Consider the following 12,166-nt stretch of genomic DNA (forward strand, 5'->3'; position numbering starts at 1 on the left):
CGCTCGCTCATCTCTAGCCGTCTAGTTCCGCGCTGCGATACCTTTTTTTTGCTCTTTTCTTTCTCGGGGGACGCGAGTTATAAATTTTATGATTTATTCGTCCCGCTCCCACTCGCGGGGCGAGTGGCCAGAAATATATACGTAGACGGGCAGCAGCATGGGCACCGGCCATTATATAGCCAACCGTGTATGAATTATGGCTGTGTGCATGCCAGTGACGTGCAGTCATCGGCCCAACGGCCGATGCCGATAGCCCTTTGGCTTGGACCCTATACTTAGCGGATAATCGACGCGATATACTGCGCTTATTAGCGGGTATAATAAGCCACATGCCGAACCCACAGGGCCTTCGAGATTCGTTCCGGCGTTCCGTTAAGTAGCCTGCCCTTTCCCTCCCTCTCTCTCCCTCCCACGCCTCCATTTCCATCTGTCTCTGTTCTTCTTTGGAGCGAAACACAGAACGATTCTGAGGAAGTCCTGAAAAAAAGTGCCTGCACAATGACGTTGCTTGCTTAATGATGTTGCGGCGTCGACATTGTAACGATAAGGCATATGTAAAAGAAAAAAAAAAAAAAAAAAAAATTTGCACACGGAGAAAGATTTCGCTTTTGCAACCGTGTTTGCTACCGAAAATTCGATACGAAAGCGAGTTCTCTATTATGACTTTTCGGATAATACAGGAGTATTTGCCGAGTAACGAGTAAAAGCTTAGATGTAATACTGAATATTTTTATTCTAATAAGCATGGACGACAGAACGTTTCGACTTACTAAGTCTTCTTCAGCTGTCATTCGATAATAAGGGTAATTGTGCATCGAATATTTAACGCATTATTTCACAAATAATGATAAGCAGTAATAGCAGAACGCTTACTCACAGATCGCAAATTACAATTTGTTGAGATAAATGAATAAACAAGTGAATAAATTAGTAACGGAGTCAATTTATAAAACATTATTAGGAGTGTAAATATAATAAAATTATGTGTGAAAAGTCAATATCGGAAATTTTAAAACTGGTTCTCCATTGCCTCGCGAGAACAGGTTGAGTCCGAGAGTGTTAAAACCGTATTTGTTTTTTGTAATAAAAATTAAAATGATGTCCGAGTTTACTAAAGAATCTCCACGATTATACAACTTTGAGTGAAATGTATAAGATCGGCAACGTTCATTTCTTACAGAATAATGACCGTAAGTTTTTTATTATATAATAAATTAATTGATGTCAAGTCAAACTATTTTTATCGAATAATCTTGCTGACAATGAGTGAATTTAGCTAATATATTGTATTCTGCTTTTACGAAAGACTAATGTTATTATATCGTAATAATTTGCAGACTTGACAAAAAGTTATTATTGGAAAGTACAATTAGCATTCTTAACATATTTTTTTCTTGTCTGCATAGTATTTAACAACGCTTGTTACGACAGCATAAAACGTGCAAAGTCAGCGTATATTTTTTTCTATATGCATGTATGTATACGTATCGTTTTTCAGAAAATAAGGTCTAATCTGAATTTATATTGTCAGAATGAATACGTCTGTATGTATTTGGAGTGTGACATTATTGTGTCATTTAGAAAATTTTTTAAGAAATTTATATGACAAGAGTTATTATAAATGGGATGCCAGTTCTGTGGAATATAATAAGCAACGTATATAATGTGCTACAATTATTTTCATCAATTATAATTAAAATATGAAGATCATGGAGATTATTAGATATTAGAAAGAATAAATGTTGACTAAAACTTTAAAATTTTATATTTTTAGAGTTAAATTTTATACACGGTTTTTTTGCTAAAATGTATAAAAATTTAGCTCGATACAAATTTGAAAATAATTTTCTTAAACCATCAAAATAATTACGTAAGGCGCTCAAGCTGATTACTAGAATAGAATATTAATACATTTGGCAGCAATACTCATTATACTTGACTATCATAATTATTTTAATGTGCAATAAAATTTTCAGATTTATATACAACTAAACTTTTAGATATTTCAGTTTTTTTTGCTTAATTTGAAGCATTTTTTTTCACATATTTAAAATATTTGAAAATATTTTTGGTAAAATCTGTAAGTTAGTATATTCAAGAGTTAATCACAAAAGATAAATAAAATGTGAAGAGTTGTTAGAAGCAATAACTCTTTTCTTTCTCTTTTATCAAATTTATGCTAGAAAAAGGTCAATTCAAACTCAAGTGATGAATTTGTTATCAAAGATTAAAAAAATACATACAAGGTACTTATATTTATAAAATTTATTGTAATTTTATATTATTGTCAAATTAATTATATGTGTAATCACATTTATTATTTATTGACTAAAAAAAAAATTGGAGATGCCGGGGATCGAACCCGGGGCCTTTCACATGCAAAGCGAACGCTCTACCACTGAGCTACATCCCCGAACGAGAGTTGACTGTTTTAGTCATGAGTATTCTTTTTGCTTTTGTTGGAACAGAAAATTAAGAAGTGATAAAGTCGATTACATTCACGAATTTATAAAAATTAAACCAAATGTTCGTTCCAAACAAAATTCATTGATGTTTTAATATTATTACTTAAAATAAATTGATATAATTATATTGAAAATGATTTTTTTTTGGTAATAGCTATCAAATGTTGAGTGGAATATTTCCAGGTAGCAAAACATTATTTTCATGTTAAAAATGACGATAAATATTGTCAGTTTGTTATCTGATTGTTAATTAAATATTTGGTTAACATTTTTGGTTAACTAAAAATAATTTTACTTTTCTAAATATTTAGTGTGACTAAATTTAATAATATTTTTAAAATATTATTAAAAGAATAAAATTATTTTTGATTAATCAAATACTTAATTGGTCTCATTTCACTAAATATCATTACTTAAAATAAACTATTGGTAATTGGTAACTATTACCAGACTTTTTTTCAGTATAATAAATTAGCAGCGGTATTCTTTTGAGAACATTAGTATTACTGTTAGTTGCCTTTTAGTATTGCTGCTAGTTTATTAATTTGATTGGTATATTTTAATTAAAAATATTAAAATATAAAAGAGAAAAAATTCTGTACAAGGAATTAATCAGAGATATTGGCTCAATTTTTATGGATAACTTTTATTTACTACAAAATAATATTGCTATTAAGTTATTAATTTAATTAGCATTTTGATTAAAGATATATTATTAAATGTTGTACAAGGAATTAACTATTAATAATATTCTTTTCATGAATTTAAGTGGCTAATCGATTTATTTTAATATATTATTTAGATTTATTAATTAAATTATTATGCTAATAGCACTATTCTGAGAGCGTTAGCGCTATTGCTAGGTAAATTTAACCAGTATTATATTTTAATTAAAAATATTAAAACATTAATAAATATTTTATACAAGAAATTAATCAAGACAGTTTAATTTTTATATGTATTTATAAATCTATCTTTATAGTGGATTTATTTTAATATCTTTAATCAAAATATATTGATTAAAAATATTAGTTTTTATTTAATGTTTTTAATCAATATATTATTAAATATATTTATTAAAAACATTTAAGTATGACTTTTGTACAAGAAATAAATTAAAAATATTGACCTGATTTTTATGAATTTGTGTGCATGCTTAATTTATTTATTTTAATATTTTTAATTAAAATACGTTGATCAATCAAAATGAATTGATTAATAAACTAGCTGCAGCAGCACCGTTGTGAGAGCATTATCCTTTTCACGAGTAACTCTACACTTTGCAGATCATGCCGATACATTGCTATTGTTTTCTAAAAGACGGCTTTACACTGGCAAGATCTACTCGTAACTATTCATTGCTGGCAACTGCCTCTTCTCGATCAGTAAAAGGCAAGCTCGCGATTATAGAGAGCGTAAAGGGCCGCGGAGAATCAAAGGTACTCGGAGGGGCATTCGCGGTTGCGCCAGGGCGGACCGGAGCGCTCTCGCATAATGCACCATTGTTGTTTTTTCGATGTCGAGCGGGAGGCGCGCGCCGCATCGCTCGGTATCGTTCCTGAAGAATCTCGCAATAATGCGCGTCGCACGGTAATTCCGGCGAGGGGTATGCGACTCGCGCGCTCTTTGCGCTTTCGTTCGCGGGGCGACCAAGCCGAGTTCCGTTCGTCCCGGCGCGGATGAACGCGCGCCTGTCCGCGGGGCACGTTCGACAGAGTACCCTTTCTTTCGTTCTCTGCTATTCTCACTGCGGAGCCATAACTAGACTATGGTAAACACTGCCCGTATCACACGCGCAATTTACGTAAATGGCAAGTTACGTGTACATACAATAACGAAAGTATCGGAAATATCGGAAATTGAAAATTTGCGAGCTCTATCTCGGTATTTTTTTTTTTTTTTTTTCTAAGAAAAGACAGATTATTATGTTTCATAAAATAGTAATAATAAAATAATAATTTTTTTTAAGTATGTAAAATGGTAAAAAATTTTTTTATGCATAAAAATTTTTTGATATTTTTATACATATAATGGCTTTTATTATTGCAACCTGTTTTTTGAAAAGTTTACCTTAACAATAGCTTTTGCAGTTTTGCTTTTTAAAAATAAAATATATCAGAAGAATTTGTATTATTTACATTGCAGATTTTTAATTTTGAGTTCCTTAATATTTTTCTTAGAGAAACATTAATTCCTCCTACTTTGTGTGTCGAATTTATAAATTGTGTAATTAATGGGAATCAGAAGTTAGAGGGATATCAGAGAAATAATCTTATAACAGTTGTTATACAAAGCTTTTTTTGCTGAATGCAGTCAATTTTTTAAACAAAAGTTAATTATAAAATTTTAAAAACATAAATACGAACTAGAAAGTCTTTTATCAGCTGGTATAACAGTCTTTATAATACTGCTTCATATTTTGTAATAATTAATGTTAATGGAAAAGATCGTTTGAGAAATTAAGTTCCAAAACTGATACTCTAAACAGCAATAGCAGAATTCAGACACAGCCCGTAGGGAAAAATTAACTATCAAATAAATTGATAAACTAATTGATAAAGTAATAAAATTTTTTGTATGTATTAAATAAAGTTTATAAGAGAGTAGAATTGTACCCTCCTACTTTATATGTTTTTTGGGCAGCCTTATTAATGGAACTGTCACGTCCGACGCTATTTTCTCTACTTTAAGGTGTTAAAGAAAATGTAAAAATTCATGAAACATCTGTCAACATTGTAGTTGAAGATTTCGTAGTTTTGTCTATTTTAACGGAGAGGTGGTTCGCTACACAGCGATTTTGTTTCAAATCGCATTATGAGAAAAACGTGAAAGATAAAAATACAAACAATACAATTTTAAAAAGTTACAAACGTGTAAAATTATTTAATATTAACAATAATATTACTCACTATTTTCCAACTATGCAATTTGCAAGAAAAAATGCCAATTTTATTCTCGTTTCTTAAGAATTCGTTTGTAGCAGATTTTACATAGAAAGAAACCAGAAATTTATAAACTTTGAGTTTTTATTTCTCTAATTACCTATAAGCAGATCACGTTTGTATTAATATTACCACAGTGCAATGTTTAGTTTCCGAAAAATAAAGGAATGTTAGCATCATGATTTTTCAGATTTCAGATTTTCTTCTTTTTTATGCAAACTGTTACGCAAAAGCAGCGTTAATTGAAAAAATAATATCTCTCTCTTTCTCTCTCTCTTTCTTTTATTATGTATTCAGTCATTATCCTAGGCAAGCATAAGACTCATTAAATATTGTATCTAGTCTTTGTGAATTGTTAATCTTGTCTATGTTTGTCATGCAAGTGAGTTATATGAGCTTAGACCTCTGCATAATTTGCAAACAATCTAATAATATATAACATTTGGCTCGCTTTGGCAAATAATGCCTAATGGTCATACGCACACACGCTCATCATTGGGCTTTATTTGCGTGTGTCCGGCATCGGCAAATAAGTTCATTAGGGGTAACGCGTAACGTGTATTGTCGAGGCACCGCGCTCCGTGTGTGTACATACGTACGTACACCATAGTCAAAGAACTTACGATTAATTATCTTCTCGATACAACTTATAATGACGATCGGTGCGTAACGCCGGTGCCGCTAGCCACGGGGTGAAAACGCGCAGCGGCATATGGTGCGACACGTGCGACCAAACAACCAGCTTTACAAGGGCAAGGGCGCCGGCAAAGTTTTTCGCAGAAATCCTCTAAAATATTCTTCTTATTTCGGAGAAACGCACCTGTGACTAAATCTAGAATGTTAAACGTAATTTTTAAAACGCTGACATTAACAATGCAAAATGCGTTTAGTGTAATAACAGCTACGCTGTTTTATTAATCTTGCGCCGCGCAGCAGTATTTTGTAGTAATATAATTTTAATAAACTCGGAGTCTTCGTGAGAAGTAATCGATGAGACATTGGAGTAAGTTCGTTATCATTTATGTGCATTTTCGATATAATTACGTTTTCTAGAGCTACTTCGCCAAATTGCGTCGCCCACAAATACTTGCTAGATTACCTTGCACACTCGACGCCCATGTTTATACGCGTACAATTACGCGCCGGCCACAATGATTTTAAGGGTACTCAGCTCTCAAATCCCACGCTCGCAAAACGACCCTCGTCGCGGCTAAGTCGCTCCTTCGCGAAACTTTCTAACACTCGAACGTGATGCGGCACGTGTACCCGCTGCAATGAGCAGTTTCTAATTGATCACTGACCGATCCAATTACGTCGAACGTTGAACCAGAAGTAATTTCGATCGCGAGAATTCGCAAAAAATTTGGAACTTGAATGGGTTTTGTTATGCAAATTTTTCATTCCTTTTGAAACGCAAGTTTTTGACTGTGTTTTAATGAAACGAGCAAGAAAGTAATTTCTTCAAGAGCATGAAGGTGGAAATTCTAAAACTGTTTGTTCCAACGAATTAATTAAGAGTTTTCATAGAAATAAAAATCCATTTATATTTTTGTGAGCGTATGATTCTTCAATAAATTTTTCTTTCAATATTTTTTTGTAATACTTCTCATGTTTGACATCGATCGCAAATTGGTTGAGCTAAGAATAAGCTTTAAAGTTTGTTTCAGTGTTTTAACCTTTCGTAGTTCAATTAGAAATTAAAGACTCAGACTGTTTTTCAATTTTGAATTATTCTATTAAATTTGGACACGAAAAAAAGTAAAAAAAAAACGTTTCGAGTTAAAGAATTGTGAAATCGTTTTTTGGAATGTTGGAAGAGGGTATCACGCACACAGAATTTTTGTAGATTTTTTTAGAGCCTAAAAGCCGTTTCAAAAACACCGTCAGTGACCCAGTTGAACTAGGAAAGCAGCGAAAAAAATGTTGCACGATGGAGGATTAAAAACACTAGATTTATATATTTATTTTATATCTTAATTGCAAATTACCCTCAGAAGACGCGGCCATCCGCGTTGCTTGAAACAAATGTTATTCAGTGCTTTTATTTTCGCTGGATGTTCAGAGACAAGAGGCATCTTGCTCAACGATCTGCAGAAATTGAAATTGACGCTACGACGGTCGTCCGTGTGATCGTTGATCCGGAAAAAAAGCGATCGACGGGAAAACGACGGCTTCTCGCCGGGCGCATTGGCAGGAGCGTTTCTTCGCTGGTCGTTTAACTCGTTCCGCGCGATAAATTGGACACCACTTGACGTAAGGAGAGACGGCATCCCTATAAGCGTACATGAGAAGTAATTAACCATTAGTACGAGCGACCGATCGGCGCCTACGGACCTTCTGCGATGCAGAAGCCGCCGTAGGCCTTGGCGCTCTGTTGCTACCCGTTTATTGATAATATCACTCATTACCGTCTGTAAATTATAACTTACGTCCTTCATTACATTCAATGGGCTTTCATAGATGGTCCATCTACTTGAATTCACCTTTATCGAACACTCCTTCTAGCGTCCATCATCGATGCATACCGTGTCTTATTGTCGAACATGTTGATTATACAGGACGGCGGACCGTCATTGTTTTGTAACGTTTTGTTTTAAACTCCCTTCTGTCTCTTCTTCTCTTTCTAGAGAATGCGCTTCTCAAACTTTATCGAAGAAAATAAAATACGGTGGAAGTATTTTTTTTTTTTCAATGATGATCCAATTAGTTGTGTAAACAATCGTTTTCTTAAATTTGTATGGATCATACACTGAGAAAAATGATTTTATTATATTAACGAGACCTGTATAATCGAGTACGTTTTTGTGAAATTAAATAGAATTTTTGGTTATTATAATAAGACTCGAAAATTTATAATGAAAACGTTTTATAGACTTTACTATATAATCTGGTTGAATCTATCAGATTTCTCAATAATTCAACTAGACTTTTTTTCAGTGTATCTCAAAACATTCTCAAAAATATAAAAATTTTGTAGAATATTCTAATATTACGTTTGAGTATCTGTGTGAAATTTGAGCACAATTTATTTATTGATTTAAAAGTTATTTAACTTCTTTTGTTTATTTTTGATTTTTATGTAAAATTGTGTTTTGCAGTACTTACTTGCAAATTTGGGGAAGTAGCATTAACAATCAAATCAAAATTTATACATATACTAATAAAACTCTCATATTTATGCAAAAAAATTCATTTAGATCCACTTGTTTAAAAGTTATTTACTTAAAACTGCAGCAAAATATAATAATTATCGTTGCAAAAATTATTATAAATCAAATTTTTCATTGTTTTCTTTGTAGCAAGTTTCAGAACCAGAATTCGAGCATTTGCGATCAAATTGTTTGTTGTTAATTAAGAAAAAAAAAGAATAATTCTAGAGTAGCCTTTAGTTTCGAAATTTTGATAACTTTCAGCTCGTATTGTTTAACCAAAACATTCTTAATTGATATATTTTTTATTTCTAAGAGTTTCGCCGCGGAAATCCCGAACCTTAAACGAAACTGCCTGCACATTTTTCATCGTGCAGACATCAAGGAAAGTAATTAGCCGGCCGGCTACATCTTAATTATCGGTATTCGTAGCAACGCGTTTTTCATACATGCGGGATGCACCTGGTGACTTCCGGAGTCGCGACCGTACAAAAAAGAGAACGAGAAGAGCGACCCTGCTTCCGTTTCGTCCTTCATGCATGCGCTGCGAATAACAATGGAGTCACAGTGTAAACGCACAGTATTTATTCGTATCCCTCTCGACACGAACGGGCGAGTTGCCCCGACAGCGATTATTCTTAATATCCCGTAATTATCCGTTTGTTGACGCACAATATAGCTTAAAGTAACATCATCACGTCGTAAACATACGTTGCGATATAGTGAAAGTGACATACATTCCTCTCCGTGGATACAGGGTGCTCCAGAATTGTCTCGCATCTCTTCAAGAGAAAATTTCTCTTGAAAATTTCTAACAATCTGAGAAACTTTGTAGAAATAAAAAACACGTAAATCCATTTGCACAGCAATTTTCTATTTAAATAAGTATTAAAAATAAAACATTAGTGTGTTATTCGAATATTAAAAATTAAAATTACAAATATGTTATTGGACCGATAGTGTAACAACACAATGATAGTAAGAAAGTCTTCTTCGATCGTAGCTAGGTCTTAGTGCTTATATTTATTTGTGTGATTTTATATACTTCTCGGAGAAGTATGTAAAGTTACACAAATAAATATAAGCACTAAGATCTAGCTACGACCGAAGAAAGCTTTCTTACTATCATTAAAAATTAATTTTACATTTATATATATATACAAAGTTGTAATGCAATTTATATATAATGTTGTAAAAACTTATGAGACGAGTAACAATTTTTTATATAAAATGAATGATGTGGGAAACATATAAAATATTTTTGTTAAATCACTTATATTGTTGTAGGCCATGAAAAAAATAAAATTTTGGAATAAATAAAATAAAATTTACTTTGAAGAGATATTTTTACAGTTAAAGCCGTTTATTAGCTGAAACAGAAAATTGCTATATGATTAAATTTATATATACTTTATTTCTGCAAAATAGATTTTTTAGGAATTTTTGGGTTGTTGAACTTTCCTTGTTAAATTTGGTACCACTTTATATTCACTAAATTAAATTTAATTTCAAGTTTTTTAGTCTATTAGAATTATAATTGCAGTTTCATTAGTAATTAATATTAGTAATAAAAATATTTGTAACAAATATCTCTCTCAAATTTTTGTTGAGACTAGACCTTTAGAAATGATTCATAAGAATTAAAAATAAAACGTTAATTAAGAAAGAAAATCGTAAAGAAATTTAAGAAAGTAAAGATGTTTCTTCGGATAGTTAAACGTTGGTTTATGACAACTACCTGTCAAACACGATCGCGATATGACTTATACAATGTACACACGATATCTTCTCGTGCTGAAAAAAAAAGAGTTGTAAGAAGAGGGAGACAAGGAAACGTTCATTCGTTGCTTAAAAAAGTATGTCTGGCAAGCTGGAGAGATGCAATCGTACGTAATGATCTTAATGATAGTTCATTGAATGTCTATCGCAGGAAGTACAGGTGGAAAAGGAGGGACTTCGTCCTTCGGACACTTCTTATTTACGTTGAATAAAACGCGAGGATCGGAGGCCGCGTCGTTCTACATCGATTTTCTAAAAGCAAGAAGATACGCGTGTGTCACATATCTTGCGATTTTTCGAAGCTCGCGTAACAGGAATTTGTGTACTTCGCGTTATAGACATGTGTATGTTTGTAAGTATGTATTTGAGTGCTTCATTTATATTTTTACATTGACATGAGAGAGAAAAATATTTGTGACTGTAATATGTTGAATCTTAAAATAATTATAGTCATCAGCTTTTTAATTTTTATAGTTTTTACTACTATAATGTATTAACAATATCAACGCATTACACTGACAAAAGTCATTACAATTGCCATAATTTAAATATAATTAGCATCAAATACAACTGTAATGTAGAATCATTTTTGGTGCCAACTATATTTAAATTATGGTAATTGCAAACATTTTTGTAACATTTATGCTGTTATTAACATTATTGCAGTAATAATGTGTATACTATAAGTGAGCTCTTAAGCCTAATTATTTTAACGTTCAATTATAGTCATAAATATAATTTTCTTTCAGCGCATACTTGTATTGTACTTAACGATATCGATCGTAATAACTGTCTTTGTAAGATTGCCATCGCTTAAAAATCATGTATGAAACGAAATTTATATTATTGATATAACTATGGATTATAATTATCATTTTTTTATTATTTGATGCTGAAATAATTATACTTTTAACATTGTACCGCACTCGATCGAGAACTACAGATAAAGTTTCAGAAAAGAGAAAGATGTGAGGAAAAGTCCGATAACACATTCAGAATTAGCATGCTTCTGATCTGTATCTTTACTTTTTTTACGTGTAACATAAGATAAAATAAATAGGTGAAATAAGTGGAGAAAAATGCAAAGGTGTATGTACATCTAAAGAGACGCTTCGCATAGAAAAGAGAATGAGAAGGAATATTAAAAATAACCAACTATATCACATTGGCGCGTCGAGGAACGCCGACGGTGCTTTGATGTGACCGGTCAAAATATGCGATATGTAAGCAAGCTTACTCGCAGACTTTAAAATTAGTCTACGTGCTCTGTCTACATTATGCATACTTACCGCCTGGGTACTTTTGCATTTATCTCACGTCTATTATAAACCGCGTAGAAAACAAATAAATTGTTTCTCCATTTTTCATTGCGTGTACGTATGAAAAGGACACGCAGTGAATCAGTCGACGGATAGATGTTTTTTTACATCGAGCGTAAGAGAATTATTATTCATTTTAGCATGGTTTTCTTGCATTCAAAAGTTTCAATGCAGCGAAATTATAACATTCTAATATCGAGAAAGAATGGATTACGATTTTTTAAAATAAAAAGTTTTATAGTGAGAATATAAAAAACGATAATTGATTAACTTTTCAATTTATTAATGGTCGAAAGATTTTTATAAAAGGTTTTATCGTTTTTTTTTGTGTGTTTTTTACAGTAATTATTAATACAATCTAACACTTACACGCCTATGTTTCAATTGTAAATAACTTATAAACAGTTTGTTGTTCGTCCCCTCCTTTTTGACTTTGGTTTCTGTGTGTCATTTCACTTTTATCTTTCAACGTGACAACATATCTCTGAATTTATTTAATTGTTTGATTCTGT

At 32.0% G+C, this 12,166-nt stretch overlaps 1 protein-coding gene and 1 non-coding gene across 4 annotated transcripts in view; one reads left to right on the forward strand and one right to left on the reverse strand.

Annotated features, from left to right (window-relative positions):
* The window catches only part of LOC105202421, a 48,883-nt gene that overhangs the window by 13,286 nt on the left and 23,431 nt on the right, over window positions 1-12,166 (forward strand). For 2 of the 3 annotated variants that reach the window (XM_039451476.1, XM_039451477.1), the window contains exon 1: window positions 10,661-10,687. The exons of the other annotated variant lie outside the window; for it this stretch is intronic. In XM_039451476.1, coding sequence (XP_039307410.1) covers window positions 10,676-10,687 — 12 coding nt within the window. In that variant the 5' untranslated portion in view covers window positions 10,661-10,675. Of the gene's footprint in view, window positions 1-10,660; window positions 10,688-12,166 lie in introns of those variants that run through there. 3 annotated transcript variants of the gene reach the window in all.
* Window positions 2,342-2,413, reverse strand: Trnaa-ugc. Its single transcript has one exon. It is a non-coding gene; the product is annotated as a tRNA-Ala (tRNA).

This window comes from Solenopsis invicta, chromosome 7 (genome assembly GCF_016802725.1).
Source record: "Solenopsis invicta isolate M01_SB chromosome 7, UNIL_Sinv_3.0, whole genome shotgun sequence".
Classification (NCBI taxonomy): Eukaryota; Metazoa; Arthropoda; class Insecta; order Hymenoptera; family Formicidae; genus Solenopsis; species Solenopsis invicta.